General features: G+C 42.8%; 1 protein-coding gene across 3 annotated transcripts in view; it reads right to left on the bottom strand.

Annotated features, from left to right (window-relative positions):
* Positions 1-19,090, bottom strand: part of SLC25A13 (solute carrier family 25 member 13) — a 231,539-nt gene that overhangs the window by 127,489 nt on the left and 84,960 nt on the right. For 2 of the 3 annotated variants that reach the window (XM_070369817.1, XM_070369818.1), the window contains exon 4: positions 18,575-18,690. The exons of the other annotated variant lie outside the window; for it this stretch is intronic. In XM_070369817.1, the coding sequence (XP_070225918.1) occupies positions 18,575-18,690 (116 nt within the window). The remainder of the gene's footprint in view (positions 1-18,574; positions 18,691-19,090) is intronic. 3 annotated transcript variants of the gene reach the window in all.

Here is a 19,090-nt window from a genome sequence, read left to right as displayed (position 1 = left end):
AACCCTCCTGCTCAGAGGCCCACGGTGGATACGCCATCACATGGGGCCCCCGCTCCCAGCACCCACGCTTCACTCAAGGGGCCGCCCCTACTATCCTCCGTCTGCTCAAAGGCCACCTCCCCATCCCTTCCCACAACTCCATGACTCCCCCTCCACTCAAAAATCTGCTCACATCAAAAGATAAAGCCACCCGGGCGGGTAGAGCCCATCACAAGTGCCTTTCAACAAAATACTTGGACGTCTGTAACCAAGGCATTTCTATGTGTACTGAGAACTCTAATACAGGAACCTTCTTATAATTACTTGGTAAACCTTTAATGCATTTACTTGTTGTTCTTTACTTCTTCGCAAAAAAACTGCATTAAATCCCTCTAATGTCTAACAGAGACTGAAAGAGTGAAGGGTGAATGGGGCCGACATGGATCACAAAGGCAGGCGGTCCTCACAGAACCTGGCCAGCGCCAGCGGGAGGCGGTGTGGCACAGAGAATGAGGCCGGCTGCTACCCCGGCTCCACCACAGGCAACTCCAGGACCACAGAAGAGTTACTCAACCTCCCCAAGGCCGTTTCCTCATCAGAAAAATGAGAATTATAACCGGTCGGGCCTCCGAGGCTGTGAGGGTTACATAGTCAATTATGTGTAAAGCACTTAGCTCAGGGCGGGTATGAAGTAGGTGATCAATAAACTTCAATATTACAATGACAGTTACTTCCCTGCTCTCACCAGGGCCTTCCCTGGTGGCTCACCTGGTAAAGAATCCGCCCTGCAATGCGGGAGAACTGGGTTTGATCCCTGGGTTGGGAAGATCCCCTGCAGAAGGAAAAGGCTACCCACTCTAGCGTTCTGGCCTGGAGAATTCCAAGGACTGTCCATGGGGTCAAGGAGAGTCGGACATGAGTGAGCAACTTCCACTTTCCCTTCTCTCAAGAAATTATGTAAAACCACAAGTCTTCGGAGGGGAACAAGCTCAGCAGCTACTCCCAGATCCCCCACTCTTCCTTTCCTCTGACCCCTTTTTACCCAGAGCCAATCAGGAGCCAAGTCATACAGGATTCATTCTTGGGAATGGCCCCGCTGGTACCCAGTCCAGGCTTCCATCACCCCTGCCTGGACTGTCACAGCACCTCCCAAGTGACCCTAACCCCCAGACCCCACAGCTCTACCTCTTCCCGAAATATGAGCTTAGTCGCTCAGGTGTGCCCAAGTCTTTGCGACCCCATGGACTGTAGCCCATCAGGCTCCTCTGCCCATGGAATTCTCCAGGCAAGAATACTGGAGTGGGTTGCCATTTGCTTCTCCAGGGGATCTTCTCCACCCCGGGGTCAAACCCAGGTCTTCTGCATTGCAGGCAGATTCTTTACTGTCTGAGCCACATAATTCATATCATGTCACTTTGGGACACAGACTCTTCCAGGTCTGCCTGGCCAGCCTCCATCCCTCCTCCCCACTGAGCCTGCTTTACCTTATGGATAGGACCTGACATCACACTTTCTTTCCTGGGTCTCTCCCTGAAACGTAAGCTGCCTGAATGGAAGGGTTTTTCCGTCTTGTCACTGTTGTATCTCCAGGCCTACAGCATAGTCAGCATTCAACGGACACCCCACCTTAATCTTTTATCTCACTTGTCCAGTTGAAAGGCTTCACACACTACCTATTTGCTGATAACTACTAAATATCTATCTCCCAAATTCTACACTCATACCTAAGTGCCTATTTGACCTCCTCACTTCAATATCCAGTAGGCATCAAAATGGGCTTCCCACGTGGCTCAGATGGTAAAGAATCAGCCTCCAATGTAGGAGACCTGGGTTTGATCCTTGGGTCAGGAAGATTCCTTGGAGCAGAGAATGGCAACCCACTCCAGTGTTCTTGCCTGGAGAATTCCACGGACAGAGGAACCTGGCAGGCTACAGTCCATGGGGTCACAAAGAGTCAGACACGACTGAGCAACTCACACATACACAGGCATATGCATTAAACTAACACATTCACCAGTGGGCTCCTGTTCTGTCCCCAGCACCCTAAGCCTGCAGTCCTCCAAGTTACCAGCTGATACTCCACTCTTCCAGTTCATCTAGCCAAAGACTCTGGAATCGTTCTTGCCTCTTGTACCTCTCTCACAGCCCACATCCAACCTGTCACAGACCCCTTGTTAATTCTCTCTTCAAAACACCCCTAACCCCACTCAGTCAATCTGGCCAAAGACTCTGGAATCATTCTTGCCTCCTGTATTTCTTTCACAGCCCACATCCAACCTGTCACAGACCCCTTGTTAATTCTCTCTTCAAAACACCCCTAACCCCACTCAGTCAATCTGGCCAAAGACTCTGGAATCATTCTTGCCTCCTGTATTTCTTTCACAGCCCACATCCAACCTGCCAGAGACCCCTTGTTGATTCTCCCTTCAAAGTATCCCTAACCCCACTCAGGTCCAAGCCACCACGACCCCTCGTTTGGGTACTGCACCAGCTTCCTAACCATTCTCTCTTCCTACTTGAGCCCTTCTATGATCTATTTTCAACACGATGGCCAGAGTGACGCTGTTAAAATATAAACCAGACCATGACACTCCTCCACTAAAAAGCAAATAAATAAATCCAGCAACCTGCAATGGTTTCCCAGTTCACACACCATCAAAGTCAAGTCCTAACATTGGCCTACAGCGTGCTCCTTGATCAGCTCCGTCTCTGAGCTCCTCTCCCACCAGGACCCCCTTGCCTCACTTAGTCCACATGGGTCCCCCTTGTTGTTCCCTAAATGTGCCAAGAACATACCAGCTAAATGTGCCAAGAACATACCAGCCTTCCAACCAGGGCAAAGGCCATTCTTCCTCCCCTCCTTCGTCCCTGTTCCATATGATGAACTGCCTTACCTCTTTCAAATTTGTGTTCAAAAGTCACTTTCTCAAGCCAATCAAACCATGTTACACACAAAGAAAAGACCCTTCTTTGTTTCCCAGCTCATGGCAGACACCCAAATATCACCACAACCAAACCATTCTACCAAGTGTCTTAATCCCTAGTCTTAACACCATCAACTGGAATACATTCCTGTTTATACACTGATGGAAGGGTCAGCAAATTATGATACACTGGCCACCAGCTATCTTTACAAATTGAGTTTGTTGGAACACAGCCACATGCATCCACAGAACAGCAGAACTGAGTAGCTGTGAGAATGATCCTATGAACCACAGAGCCCCAAATATTTACTATCTGGCCCTTTACAGAAAAAAGTCTGCTGTCTCTGATCTAGCAATTAAGGCCGTAAAGCTCTGGTGCAGAACAGATAATTATGAGAGGACAGAGTTCAGAAACAGACCCACATCTGATTCAGGACAGCAGTGTCACTGTGCAGCACTGAAGAGTGACCCTCCCCCTGAGTGGTGCTGGGCGAACCAGACACCCACAGTGGGGCCGGGATCTCAACACCCTGCTATACCCAAAGATAAGCCACCAAAAAGCCAGTAAATGCTAAAAAGATTAACATCTCAATTTGAAAGAAAAAGAAACCTTCTGTTAAGATAATATAGGAGGACCTCCCTGATGGCACACTGAACAAGAAACAAATCCCCGCCTGCCAATGCAGGGGACAGGGGTTTGATCCCTGGGTCTGGAAGATCCCACACGCCATGGGGCAACTGAGCCCCTGCACCACAACTGCTGAAGCCCATGTGCCCAGAGCCCGAGCATCGCAACCAGAGAGTAGCCCCCTTTCTCCCCTCACAGTTAGAGAAAGCCCGGAATGCAATGAAGACCGAGTGCAACCAAAAATAAAAATACAATACATAAAAATAAAAACAAAAATAAATACCAAAAAAATTAAAACAAAACATATTTAAAAATACAGGAGACAGGACTTCGCTGGCAGTCCAGTGGTTAAGACTCTGTGTTTCCACTGCAGGGGGAGAAGGTTCAATCCTTGGTGGGGGATCTAAGAGCCAACATGCTGTGATGTGGAGCCAAAACAAAAAAAAAAAAAAAAGGTAGTATACAAGAATATCCTCATGACTGTGGGGTAAGCAATGATTTCTTAAATCTAAGAAAAGCACTATTGATTAAAAAAAAAAAAATACTGGTGATTTGTAGCATTTACAAATTAAAACTAAGAACTTTAAAATTAAGAACTTCAGTTCCTCAGGATTTCTTGAATTGAATAAAAGTACAAGTCCCAGAGTAAAGACACCCTCAAAGGCCTTTCACCTAGAAAGCAGAAACATACTAAAGAGGACACCCAAATGGCCAATAAAGACTTTTCTACAGTTCTGCAGCCCATAAGTAATCAGAAAGATGCAAATTAAAGCCATGGATAGAACACTAAAATGAAAGTGACTTATAACAGCGAGTGTCTGCAGAGAAGTAGACTGACTAGAACTCTCACACACTGATGGTGTGATTGCAAAGTGGTACAACCACTTTGGAAAACTGTTTGGCAATATCTATTGAAGCTAAATACACATATTTTCTATGACTCAGCAACTCTGCTCCTACAATACCTACACACACATCATACACACACACAAACATATAAAACAATGTTCAGATCTTATGGTTGCCGGGGGGAAGAATGGGAGAAGACCTACATGCTGCTATATTTAAAATGGATAACAAGCAAGGTCCCACTGTATAGCGCAGGGAACTCTGCTCAGTGTTACGTGGCAGCCCAGATGGGACTGGAGTTTGGAGGAGAATGGATACATGTGTATGTATGGCTGAATCCCTTCGCTATCCATCTAAAACCATCACAACATTGTTAATCAGATATACTCCAATATAAAATAAAAAGCTTTAAAAAAAATAAGTAAAATAAAATAAAAAGCTTTAAAAAACAGAATGTTCAGAGCACGTCTGCAGCAATCAAAATGGAAAATATGCAAATGTCTATCAACACTAGAATGAGTAACAATATTAGGGTATAGTCATATTATGGAATATTACACATCGAAGAAAAAGAAAGTAAAAAACATACAACAAAAACATGGATGAACCTCACAAATAACATTTGAACAAAACAAATGAAAGAGTACATTCTGTATCACTCCATCTTTATTACGTTTAAAAGCAAGCAAATAAATGTCCGTTGTTCTCACTGGGACCAGAGTGGGGTGGTGGGCACTAACTGGGACAGGATCTACACTACTCTCTTTCTGATCTGTACGGTGGTAAAAATAAGTTATGATTACTGTGCAAAGTCATCAAAATGCACACTTATGACATGAATCCTTCTGCATGTATGGTCTATGTCAATAAAGTATACTTAAAAATCACGAGTTAAAAATCAGTATCACATAAAATAGAATAAAAATGCAAATATTTAGAACAGAATCTTTTTTTCCTCCAATCACACAGAACAGCAAATTGTGAAGTAGAATTTTCTACTTACACTGATATGTTAATATACCTGTTGATATAAAATAACATTTACAAGTATAGGTATCAAAATAAGAAAACATGGTGAGAACAAGAATACTGGAGACATGTTTTCCCTCAAAGGAAACAGGAGAACATAATGACGTAGATATCAAAGGAACAAAATAGGCCTAATCAAGATCTTTTCATTGTAGCAAACACAGGGAGTGATCGAGACATGAAAATACGGTAAACATAAACAAGATCTGCGAAAACACCGGGCAAGGCTTCACTGAACTGTGACACTGGAACGCTCCGTGAGATTTCTGTCTAGTGCGTATCAGAATCAGCATTAGTGGGAGCATGAGCACTGACGGCTTGTTGACAACACTGGTGCTTCCTGAGCTTAGCCCTGGAAGCCCTGCTTCAAATGAGCTCTTGCGTGGAAACCTAGTATGTAAACAGATAAAGAATGTAACTGCCCTCCTCTGGATGAAATACAAGGCCAGGAGACATGGGGGCTCTGAAGCCACTCACCGCCTTCCCCATAGCCACAGATGGGGAGGCCACAGATGACCCGCTGTTGAGTGCAAGAACAATGCTCACCTTGTGACTGGAGCTCACTGTCCCCATCTGGGAGGTGAAAAGAGAGCCCTTCCTCTCTTGCCATGGTTACCCCTCCCAAAGATGCATACTCAGGTGACGTACTCAGGTACGTCAAAAACCTTTTGACGTACAAAAGGGTCACTCTTGAAAGAAGGATTTGCAGAGAGCTGAGGAAGTAACCCAAGGGAAGAGTGTGTCTCTCAAACAACCTCATGGACAGAGAGCCAGGACACAGATCCAAATTCTCCTATAATACAGTGGGTCCTGAGACTGAAACAGACTGGGTATGTCCACTTTCCTGCCCAACTCCATTTTTTAAAAATTTCTTTAACCCCATTGAGTTTCCTGAAAAACCTACTATCTTTTGGCTTCTTCTAAAGGTACAGGCTAAGAAAACACTCCTAAGGTTGCCACACTTGTATGATTGTGTTTACCTGGCAAAAGCCTGTTGTACAGAGCACTCACCTCCACTGAAGGACTCTACCTGACTCAGTGAGAAATGTCCGCTATTATTTTAAAATTTGACAGTCATTTGAGTATCTTCTTCGTACTATGTATGGCCCTTTCAATTTAATCCTAAATAGGTATTAACAGCTCAGAAAAGCCCAGGCTACCTTTTATGACACCCACAGGGTGAAGACCCCATTGGCTCATCATCAACAGACACAGGACACACCCTGTTGGTGTTCTGTGAGGCAGGTGGATTTTGGAACAAATTACCTGCAAAAAGCAGGCTTCCGGGAGATAAGCAACACACTCTGCCACAACAGACATGCAACTGAGGACAGAAGCAGAATTTTAGCTGCCTGCGTGCGAGCATGCTAAGCTGCTTCCGTCGTGTCCAACTCTCTGCAACCCTATGGACTGCAGCCGGCCAAGCTCCTCTGTCCATGGGAATTCCGAGGTAAGAATACTGGAGTGGGTTGCCATCTTTCCTCCAGGGAATCTTCTCTACCCAGGAATCAAACCTGCATCTCGTGTGTTTCCGGCATTGGCAGGTGGCCTCATTATCTCTAGCACCACCTGGGAAGCCTGTTAGCTGCCTAGAAGCCTTGATTTCTTATGTACTCTTTCATGTCTTCAGAAATAGACATTTGCCCAACACATGACAGTAAGTAAATTACTGGCTATCTAGTCAGTGGTTAAACTGCAAGTTCAAACCCAGGTCTCCTGTACTGCAGGCAGATCTTTACTATCTGAGCCAGCAAGGAAGCCCAAGTTAAAATAAAGCGTTTCTCAAACAAAAAAAGAAGGGGGAAAAAAAGAAAATCCTCCTTGTCCTCTCACATTACTTCTACTAGTAATATCATTTTTTTTCATTTTTTTATTGAAGAGTAATTGCTTTACAGAATTTCATTGTTTTTTATCAAACCTCAGCATGAATCAGCCATCAGATCAGATCAGTCGCTCAGTCGTGTCCGACTCTTTGCGACCCCATGAATCGCAGCACACCAGGCCTCCCTGTCCATCACCAACTCCCGGAGTTCACTGAGACTAAGGTCCATCGAGTCAGTGATGCCATCCAGCCATCTCATCCTCTGTCGTCCCCTTCTCCTCCTGCCCCCAATCCCTCCCAGCATCAGGGTCTTTTCCAATGAATCAACTCTTCGGAATCAGCCATAGGTATACACATATCCCCTCCCTTTCGAACCTCCCTCCAGTCTCCCTCCCCATTGCACCCCTCTAGCTTGATACAGGGCCCCTGTTTGAGTTTCCTGAGTCATACAGCAAATTCCCATTGGCTGTCTATTTTACAGATGGTATAAGTTTCCATGTTACTCTCTCCATACATCTCACCCTCTCCTTCCCTCTCCCCACGTGCATAAATCTGTTCTCTATGTCTGTTTCTCCATTGCTGCCCTGTAAATAAATTCTTCAGAACCATTTTTCTAGATTCCATATATGTGTGTTAGAAAACAATATTTATCTTTCTCTTTCTGACTTACTTCACTTGGTATAATAGGTTCTAGGTTCATCCACCTCATTAGAACTGACTCAAATGCATTCTTTTTTATGGCTGAGTAACAATGGCACCCCACTCCAGTACTCTTGCCTGGAAAATCCCATGGACGGAGGAGCCTGGTAGGCTGCAGTCCGTGGGGTCGCTAGGAGTCGGACACGACTGAGCGACTTCACTTTCGCTTTTCACTTTCAAGCATTGGAGAAGGAAATGGCAACCCACTCCAGTGTTCTTGCCTGGAGAATCCCAGGGACGGGGAGCCTGGTGGGCTGCCGTCTATGGGGTCACACAGAGTCGGACACGACTGACGAGACTTAGCAGCAGCAGCAGCAATACTCCATTGTGTATATGTGCCACAACTTCTTTATCCATTCATCTGTTGATGGCCATGTTCTAGCTATTGTCAGTAATGCTGCAATAAACATTGGGATACATGCATCTTTTTCAATTTTGGTTTCCTCAGAGTATATGCCTAGGAGTGGGATTGCTGGGTCATATGGTGGTTTTATTCCTAGTTTTTTAAGGAATCTCCATATCATCTTCCATAGTGGCTGTATCAATTTACATTCCCACCATCAGTGCAAGAGCATCGCCTTTTCTCCACACTCTCTCCAACAATTATTGTCTGTAGACTTTTTGATGAGAGACATTCTGACCAAGGTGAGGTGATATCTCATTGCGGTTTTGATTTGCATTTCTCTAATAATGAGCAATGTTGAGTATTTCTCATGTATTTGTTAGCCATCTGTATGTCTTCTTTAGAGAAATATCTGTTTAGGTCTTTTTCCCACTTTTCAATTGGGGTTTTTTTTTTTTTTTTTTTTTCTGGTATTGAGTCGTATGAACTGCTTGTATATTTTGGAAATTAATCCTTTGTCAGTTGTTTCATTTGCTATTATTTTCTCCCATTCTGGGGGTTGTCTTTTCACCTTGCTTATAGTTTCCTTTGCCGTGCAAAAACTTTTAAGTTTAATCAGGTCCCACTTGTTTACTTTTGTTTTTATTTCCATTACTCTAGGAGGTGGGTCATAGAGGATCTTGCTTTGATGTCATCGAGTATCCTGCCTATGTTTTCCTCTAAGAGTTCTATAGTTTCTGGTCTTACATTTAGGTCTTTAATCCACTTTGAGTTTATCTTTGTGTATGGTGTTAGGAAGTGTTCTAATTTCATTCTTTTACATGTAGCTGTCCAGTTTTCCCAACACCACTTATTGAAGAGGCTGTCTTTGCCACATTGTATATTCTTGCCTCCTTTGTCAAAAATAAGGTGCCCATAGGTGCATGGGTTTATTTCTGGGCTTTCTATCTTGTTCCATTGGTCTATATTTCTGTTTTTATGCTGGTACCATACTGTCTTGATGACTGTAGCTTTGTAGTATAACCTGAGGTCAGGAAGGTTGATTCCTCCAAATCCATTTTTCTTTCTGAAGACTGCTTTGGCTATTTGGGGTCTTTTGTGTTTCCATATGAATTGTGAAATTTGTTCTAGTTCTGTGAAAAATGCCTTTGGTAATTTGATAGGGATCGCATTGAATCTGTAGATTGTGTGTGGTAGTATAGTTATTTTCACAATATTGATTCTTTCTACCCACGAACATGGAATGTCTCTCTATCTTTTTATGTCACCTTTGATTTCTTTCATTAGTGTCTTATTGTTTTCTGTGTACAGTTCTTTTGTCTCCTGAGGTAAGTTTATTCCTAGATATTTAATTCTTTTTGTTGGAATGGTGAATGGGATTGATTCCTTATTTTCTAATAGAAATGCAAGTGATTTCTGTGTATTGATTTTGTATCTAGCAACTTTGCTGCATTCACTGATTAGCTCTAGTAATTTTCTGATACTATCTTTAGGGTTTTCTATGTACAGTATCATGTCATCTGCATCTGCAAACAGGGAGAGCTTTTCTTCTTTTCCAGTCTGGATTACTTTTATTTCTTTTTCTTCTCTGATTGCTGTAGCTAGGACTTCCAGAACTATGTTGAATAATGGTGGTGAAAGTGGACACCCTTGTCTTGCTCCTGATCTTACAGGAAATGCTTTCAGTTTTTCACCTTTGAGAATAATGTTTGCTGTAGGCTTATCATATATGGCCTGTACCATGGTGAGGTAGGTTCCTTCTATGCCCATTTTTTAAAGACTTTTAATCATAAATGGGTGCTGAATTTTGTCAAAGGCTTTTTCTGCATCTATTGAGATTACATATGGTTTTTATTTTTCAATTTGTTAATATGGTGTATCACATTGATTGATTTGCATATATTGAAAAATCCTGGCATCCCCGGAATAAACCCAACTTGATTATGGTGTATGAGCTTTTGGATGTGTTGCTGAATTCTGTTTGCTAACATTTTGTTGAGGATTTTTGCATCTGTGTTCATCAGTGATATTGGCCTGTAGTTTTCTTTTTGTGTGTTATCTTTGTCTGATTTTGGTATCAGGGTGATGGTGGCCTCATAGAATGAGTTTGGAAGTGATCCTTCCTCTGAAATTTTTTAGAAGAGTTTTAGAAGGATAGGCATTAGCTCGACTCTAAATGTTTGATAGAATTCTCCTGTGAAGCCATCTGGTCCTGGGCTTTTGTTTTGGGGGAGGTTTTTGATCACAGCTTCAATTTCAGTGCTTGTAATTGGGTTGTTCATAATTTCTATTTCTAAGAATCTGTCCATTTCTTCCAGGTTACCCATTTTATTGCCATATAGTTGTTGTCTCTTATAATCCTTTGTTTTTCCACATTGTCTGTTGTAACCTCTCCTTTTTTGTTTCTAATTTTGTTGATTTGATTCTTCTCTTTTCTTGATGAGTCTGGCCAAAGGTTTGTCAATTTTCTTTATCTTGACTAAAAGAACCAGCTTTCAGTTTTATTAATTTTACTGTAGTTTCTTTCATTTCTTTTTCATTTATTTCTGCTCAGATCTCTATGATTTCTTTCCTTCTACTAATTTTGGGGGTTCTTGTTCTTCTTTTTCCAGTTGTTTTATGTGTAAAGTTAGGTTGTCTATTCGATGTTTTTATTTCCTGAGGTAGGATTGTACTGCTATAAATTTCCCTTTTAGAAGTGCTTTTGCTGCACCCCATAGGTTTGGAGTTGTCGTGTTTTGTCATTTGTTTCTAGAAATTTTTTGATTTCCCTTTGGATTTCTTCAGTAACCTGTTGGTTATTTTAAAATGTATTGTTTAGTCTTCATGTATTTGTGTTTCTTACAGTTTTTTCCTGTGATTGATACCTAGTCTCATAGCATTGTGGTTGGAGAAAATGCTTCTTACAATTTCAACTTTCTCAAATTTACTGAGGTTTGATTTTTGATCCAAGATGTGGTCTATCCTGGAGAATGTTCCATGTGCACTTGAGAAGAAGGTGTATTCTTCTGCATTTGGATGGACTGTCCTGAATATCAATGAGATCCATCTCATCTAATGTATCATTTAAGACTTGTGTTTCCTTATTAACTTTCTGTTTTGATGATCTGTCCATTGGTGTGAGTGGGATGTTAAAGTCTCCTACTATTATTGTGTTACTGTCAGTTTCTCCTGTTACGTCTGTTTTTGTCTTATGTATTGAGGTGCTCCTATGTTGGGTGCATAGATATTTACAATTGTTATGTCTTCCTCTTGGATTGATCCCTTGATCATTATGTACTGTTCTTCCTTATCTCTTAAAAAACTCTTTATTTTAAAGTCTACCTTGTCTTATATGAGGACAGATACTCCAGCTTTCTTTTGCTTCCTATTTGCATGGAATATATTTTTCCATCCTCTTACTTTCGGTCTATATGTGTCTTGAGGTCTGAAGTGGGTTTCTTGTAGACAGCATATATATGGGTCTTGCTTTTGCATCCATTCAGCCAATCTGTGTCTTTTGGTTGAAGCATTTAATCCATTTACAGTTAAAGTAATTATTGATATATATGTTCCTATTGCCATTTTCTTAATTGTTTGGGGTAGATCCTTTTTCTTCTCTTGTATTTCTTGACTATGTAAGTCCCTTTAACATTTGTTGTAAAGCTGGTTTGGTGGTACTGAATTCTCTTAACTTTTGCTTGTCTGAAAAGCCTTTTCTTTCTCCATCAATTCTGAATGAGATCCACGCTGAGTACAGTAATCTTGGTTATAGATTTTTCCTTTTCAGTACTTTAAATATATCCTGCCATTCCCTTCTGGCCTGCAGAGTTTCTGCAGAAAGATCAGCATATTAGGTTTCCCTCCTATGTTACTTGTTGCTTTTCCCTCGCTACTTTTAATATTCTTTCTCTATGTTTAGCCTTTGTTAGTTTGATTAGTATGTGTCTTGGTGTGTTTCTCCTTGGGTTTATCCTGTATGGGACTCTTTGTGCCTTTTGGACTTGATTATTTCCTTTTCCACATTGGGGAAATTTTCAACTATAATCTCTTCAAAAATTTTCTCATACCCTTTATTTTTATTTTCTTCTTCTGGGACCCCTATATTTGAAAGTTGGTGCATTTGATATTGTCCCAGAGGTCTCTGAGACTGTCCTCAGTTCTTTTCATTCTTTTTACTTTATTCTGCTCTTCAGAAAATATTTCCATCATTTTATCTTCCAGCTCATAAACTGATTTGTTCTTCTGCTTCTGATATTCTGCTACTGATTCCTTCTAGAGTCTTCTTAATTTCAGTAATTGTGTTGTTTGACTCTGTATGTTTAGTCTTTAATTCTTCTAGGTCTTTGTTAATTGGTTCTTACATTTCCTCCATTTTGCTTTCCAGGTTTTGATCATCTTTACTGTTGTTGTTCTGAATTCTTTTTCAGGTGGTTTGCCTGTTTCCCCTTCATTTGTTTGGACTTCTGTGCTTCTAGTTTGTTCCTTCATTTGTGTAGTACTTCTCTGCCTTCTCATTATTATTTGTTTAACTTATTGTGTTTGAGGTCTCCTTTTCCCAGGCTTCAAGGTTGAATTCTTTCCTCCTTTTGGTTTCTGCCCTCCTAATGTTGGTCCAGTGGTTTGTGTAAGCTTTGTATAGGTGGGATTTGTGCTGAGGTTTTTTTGTTTGCTTTTCCTCTGAGGGGAAGGCTGAGTGAGGTGGTATCCTGTCTGCTGAAGACTGGGTTTGTATTTTGTTTTGTTTGTTGTTTAGATGAGGCGTCCTGCACTGGTGGCCGGGGGATGCCGGGTCTTGTATTCCAGTGGTTTCCTTTGTGGGAGTTCTCACTATTTGATACTTCCTAGGGTTAGTTCTCTGGTAGTCTAGGGTCTTAGAGTCAGTGCTCCCACTCCAAAGGCTCAGGGCTTGATCTCTCATCAGAATGAAGATTCCACAAGTGGTTATGGCATTAATGAGATTAAAACAAATACCCAAAAATGAGAAAACAAAGATGAACCCCAGACAAATGGCAGTTACAAAATCAGGCAAATAATAATTATAATAATGGAATATATACATACACGTATACACCCAAAAGCAAAGTCAAAACAGTCCAACTAAAATAAAGTAAATGGAATATATACATACACGTATACACCCAAAAGCAAAGTCAAAACAGTCCAACTAAAATAAAGTAAATGGAATATATACATACACGTATACACCCAAAAGCAAAGTCAAAACAGTCCAACTAAAATAAAGTACAGTAGACTGACCCAGGGGAGAAAGGAAATCAAAAACTTTATTTACCAGTTAAGAACAAAACTAACTAAAGCGAAAACTGAAAAACAAAACTAAAGCAAGGTGCCGATTGGGGAATAAAGCAATGAAAATAAAACTAACAAGTATGTTGAGAGGAAAGGAAAGAAAGAAAAGGAAGAAAGAATAGATATGCAAAGTTAAATAGAGGTAGCTAAAATAGATTTATATACATTAAAGATTAACTGCAAGGGGAAAAGAACAGTAGGAAAAGCAAGCAAAGGAATAAATGTAGAAAAAATAATAATAAGTTTAAAAAAGAGAAGCCAAAAACAAAAAAAAAAAGGAGAATGCCACAGAACTGCAAAAGCCCAACATAGAGGCAGAGATTTATAGCAACAATAAAAAATGTGACTGAGGGAAACAAAAAAACTCAAGAGCTTAATTAGATTTCATAGTGCCAATAAAACTGACAACTACAATTGTCAATTGTAGAGAGGGGGGATAAAAAGGAAAAGAAAAAAGAAAAAAAATCCGAAAGAATCTACAGAACAAGTCAAAACATAAGAATAACAAAAGTTTTTCTTGACTTACTGCTGCTGTCAGAGTCCTTTCCCTCACTGGAAGTCAGTCCACCTCACCTCCCAAGTACGCCCTCCAACTCTGGGCTGGTCTCAGTACCTGCTGTGAGGGCAGCTCAGATTCTAAGCTGCTCCTACTCTTGTGTGTTCTCGCCTCCAGTGTCCACAGCTATCAGAACTAGTGCGTCTTCTTTTGTGGGAGCTCTCAGTGCCCTTTTATATATTCCAGACAAGAGTCTGCCTAGTGATCATGTGGATTTAATCTGCAGCTTGTACAGCTGGTGGGAAGGTTTTGGGTCTTCTTCCTCAGCCACACTGCCCTTGGGTTTCAGTTGTGGCTTTATTCCCACCTCTGCATGTGGTTCCTCCACTGGGGTTTGCTCCTGAGGCTGCTCTGGAGGACTTGGGTCTGCCCCTGTGAGGGCCAGGTGCAGAGGTGGTGCAGCTGCTGGGGTTGCAGGGGTTCTGGCAGCACCAGGTACTCAGGGGAGTCGGCTGCTCGGGCAGCAGGAAATATAGTGCTCTAGAAGGGCATGGCAACCAGTATTGGCCAATATGCTCCGATATTCTTGCCTGGAGGACCCCTCTGATAGAGCAACCTGGCTGGCCACAGTCTACAGGGTCATAAAGAGTTGGACATGACCGAAGCAAACCTGCGCACACAGACGCAAGACTTTTTTTCGCCTGTGGCAGCTCTGCCCCTATAAGAGTTGGGCGTGATGGTGGCACAGCTGTTTGGCTTGCAGAGACTCTGGTGGCACCAAGTGTGCAGGGACATGGACTGCCTCCACTGCAGGAGTTATGGCCGCATCAGAGTCTTTTTTCACGCCTATTGCAGCTGGCGATCAGAAGGCCTTTTCAGCCAGTCTTTCTCCATAGCTCCGCCTCTTTAGGCACTCAGAGGGCTCCCTTGCCTGGAGTCCTCTGTAGATGGGCACGCGAGGCACTTAAAGGGGCACCCTGGGTGGGGTCCTACTCTGTAATTCAGTGTGTCAGGCATTTGATGGGCCAGCCTCTCTATTATTCAGCTGCCGGAGCAGGCGTGTGGGGAGACAGAGGCTATGGTTATGGCTCCACCCACTACGGGTGACTCAGCAGTATCGCCTTGCTTCCATGGCTGCCCGGCTTTCCTCCACAGGCACTTCCCACTACAATCTCCTCCCTCACATCCCCTTGAACCATCTCTCCTCAGTCAGCAGCAGCCCTTGCCCTGGGATTGCTCCACGATTCCTAAACTCCAGCTCCCAGCTGCTGCACCTTCCAGGGGACCCGTGTCCCTGTACCGTGTCCTTGCCCTGTGGCAAGGACTGTCTGATTCTCATTCCATTTAGGCTGCCACAGATCAGCTGTTTCCCTCTCAGCCTTAAATGTTTCTCCTCTGACTCAGACAATTGCCCCATGTGGGGATGGGACCCCTGCTTTAGTTCCCCCATCCCTTAGGGCAGGTCCAGTCCTACTAACACTCCTGCTCTTCCCCTAGTTCCTTCATCCTACAGAGTTTTGCGTGGTTCTATATACTCTTTCCCACTGGTCAGGTACTCCTGTCCATTCTCAGCTGGTGTTCTGCATGCTCTTCTGTGTCTGAAGGTGTATACCTGATGTACCGTGGAGAGAGATGTACTCCACATTCACCCACACCTCTGCCTCTTTGTTCCTTTTAGTAATACCATTTTTGTAAAGGCTTTTGTTTTCCACATAGCCTGTTTATGTGCAGCACATCTTTTAACCCTTACATAGTCCTGGAAGGCAGGTTATTACCTTAATTTGGAAGGCAGGTTATTATCCTAATTTTATAGATAAGGAAAATAAGACTCAAAAAGCAGAAACGACTTCCCCGTCAACAGCCAGCCAGCAAGAAGCAGAAACAGAGTTTTCAAGCCACTGTTCTTTCTACAGAGCAAAGACAGCTCCCACGTACCTCCCTCCTGCTGTTTACCTGGTCTTTTCTTCTAATCACTCTAACAGCCCTTCCAGCACTGGCAAAAGTCTTTTGTTTCTTTCTTCCACCAGGCCAGCAGCATGCTGGTGCCAACAGCAGCCCCCACCACCCCACACCCATAGAGGGAAGATGCACTGGAGTCAAGGAAAATGTCTCAAGTCCATTCCTCAGCCCTCCATCTCCAACCCAGCTCTCTCCCAGCCCATACTCCAGACCTGCTGCAGAGAAGAGGAAAGCAATAGAGAGAGAGAGAGTGTGCACCTGTGCTGAACTCACTGGAGCTTCCAGGCTCTCCTGTTCATCCCAAGCAAATGCAATCATAACATCCTCATCAAACTGACTTTCACTGGATAAATCAACACCACCATGAGCTAGCCACTCATTTATTATTTGTGGATTTTAACAGAGACATTTTGATTAGGGTTCCATTGAAAAACTGTGGTTACAGTGATGCTAAGAGGAATTAGGTGATGGAAAGGGAAAGACCTAAAATTATTCCCGGGATTTTTAAATATTAAATAATCTTCATGAAGTGCTAATGGAAAGCATCTGAGTTGCTGAATGATATGAAACAAAATCAGGTAAGTCTATATGTTTTGCCTTTATCCTGGCTGGCCTAGCCTTAAATACTGTCATGTCAAATGAACACGGAGGAATGGCTGGAGAGGGGAAGGGCTAACAGGATAAATCTATCACAGCGCTTTACCTAGACTTTATGTAATTATTATCTTCATTTCTCATAAGGAAAATCAAGACCTGAAAGGATCCTTAGCTTGGCTCAGAGACAAAAGCAGCAGAGCTGGAAGGAGTGTCGCTCCTGTTCAGTCACTAAGTCGTGTTTGACTCTTTGCAACCCCGTGATCTGCAGCACGCCAGGCCTCCCTGCTCCTCGCATCTCTTGGAGTTCATCCAAGTTCATGTCCATTGAATTGGTGGTGCTACCCAACCATTTCATCCTCTGTTGCCCTCTTCTCCTTTTGCCTTCAATCTTTCCCAGCATCAGGGTCTTTTCCAATGAGTCAGTTCTTCACATCAGGTGGCCAAAATATTGGAGCTTCAGCTTCAGCATCAATTGCTCCAATGAGTACTCAGGGTTGATTCCCTTTAGGATTGACTGTTTTGATCTCCTTGTAGTCCAAGAGACTCTCAAGAGTCTTCTCCAGCACCACAGTTCAAAATTCTTCAGTGCTCAGCCTTCCTTATGGTCCAACTCCCATATCCATACATGACTACTGGCAAGACCATAGTTCCTTTGGAAGGAGCTGTCTCTCTAATTGTAGAACCATCCAGAATAGATGGTGCTCTATTACACCGTCTATATTCCCCCATCTATACATTCCTTACAAGGAAGACAAGCCCAAGAGTTCTGAATAAATTAGAAACAAGAGAGACGTTTAAAATGGGTGCATTAGCCATTTCCCCTGAATGCACAATTTGTGCAAAGAGCTCCAAAGTTCTTTATGGCAAAACTGTTTACACCAAGCTCACACATGAGGACAACATACGCTGGACACTGCACAGTCCGAGAGAAATGGGGTACCTTCTGCCCAATGTATCTTCAGTAACCAGTGTATTAAAAAAAAAAAAAAAAACTTACCACTGCCCACCACGTCCTGGTTTTCCCTTTCTTCTAATCCCTAAAGACTTCCGGGGTTTCTGCAGCTCAGCAGCTGACCCCTGTGAAGATGGTGCTGCCTTTTCAAAAGAAGGTGGAGGTGGGATAACAGACACTCCCAGTCCAGCCAGAGGGAACCGTGTTATTTAGGAAAGCAAGGTTCGCCACATACCGCTCTGAACTACCATCTCATGTGCTGCCTCTGGGTTTCAGCCACTCCATGAGTACAAGGTAAGGAGACAAGGTACTGGGAACAGGAGCCCCCTCTGTTCTTAAACACTGTATTAATGTCTTCATTCCATCCGGAAAGGCACTACCGACTGTGCAGGGAATGAACCGGACAGTCAAATCCTGTCTGCCTCTCCCCTCCTATAACCCTGTGACTGAGTCATGCTCCATCCTTCCTCGCCTTAAACCACAGTGTCAAAACTACTGAGCCAGGACTCCTCCAGTGGTCCAGTGGTTAAGAATCCGCCTGCCAATGTAGGGGACACAGGTTCAATCCCTGCTCCAGGAAGATCCCACATGCTTCAGAGCAACTGAGCCTGTGCACCACAACTACAGAGCCTGTGCTGTAGAGCCCGTGCTCCATACCACGAGAAGCCACTGCAACGAGGAGCCCACACTCAGCATACAGGGTAGCCCCCGCTGGCCACAACTAGCCGAAGCTTGCGGCACAGCACCCAAGACCCAGCACAGCCAAAAAGAATTTAAAATGAATAATAAGAAGCCAGAAACTTAATTTTTCACGAAGGAAGATTTTTGAAGCATTACAGCCTGAAAACACTGGGCTATCTTGTTAAAAGGGACAGCCTAACTTCTTAAAAGCCTAACTTCTTAAAAGCACTTCTTAAATGAAACCACATACTTCATTCTTGGGGAAAAACTCAAACTGGTCACACAAGTCTGCATGTCTTGAGGTGTGCATACACTCCCACGGCTTACCGAAAGTAACTTCTCCTTTGCCAGTTTTGTCAAACAGCTGGAAGGCCACCATAAACAGAGCATCCGGGGCACACAGGACAGATTCAAACGCCACAAATTCTTGAAAGGATATTAATCTGCAACATAAGACAAGCACAAAGCATAGAGTCAGTAGCTTGTGAAAGATAAAAGCATACACAAATATACGCTAAGGGAAAAAATAAAACATCACTGTCAAACAACAAAATTCAAACCTAACAACATGTATAAACACTCAGCATTCCCTTTTACACAGAGTGGACTGAAATAACAACACAAAATCTCAAAGACACAACAGATTTAAGGATAGGGTGACACATTAAATGCATTATAATTTCAAACGTAACTGTTTTACCCAACATACTATTTTTGTTTCAGGCATGTTGTTAAGATTCTAAAATTAGAGCTTAGACACTTTAGATTATATGATAACAAAACAGCCAGCTCTGTCTCTCATTCACACCTTTTCTACACCATGTAACATGGTTCACAAAGACT

The sequence above is a fragment of the Bos mutus genome, chromosome 4 (genome assembly GCF_027580195.1).
Source record: "Bos mutus isolate GX-2022 chromosome 4, NWIPB_WYAK_1.1, whole genome shotgun sequence".
Taxonomy (NCBI): Eukaryota; Metazoa; Chordata; class Mammalia; order Artiodactyla; family Bovidae; genus Bos; species Bos mutus.
Note: the sequence above shows the minus strand (reverse complement) of the source record. Positions and strands in the feature narration are given on the sequence as shown.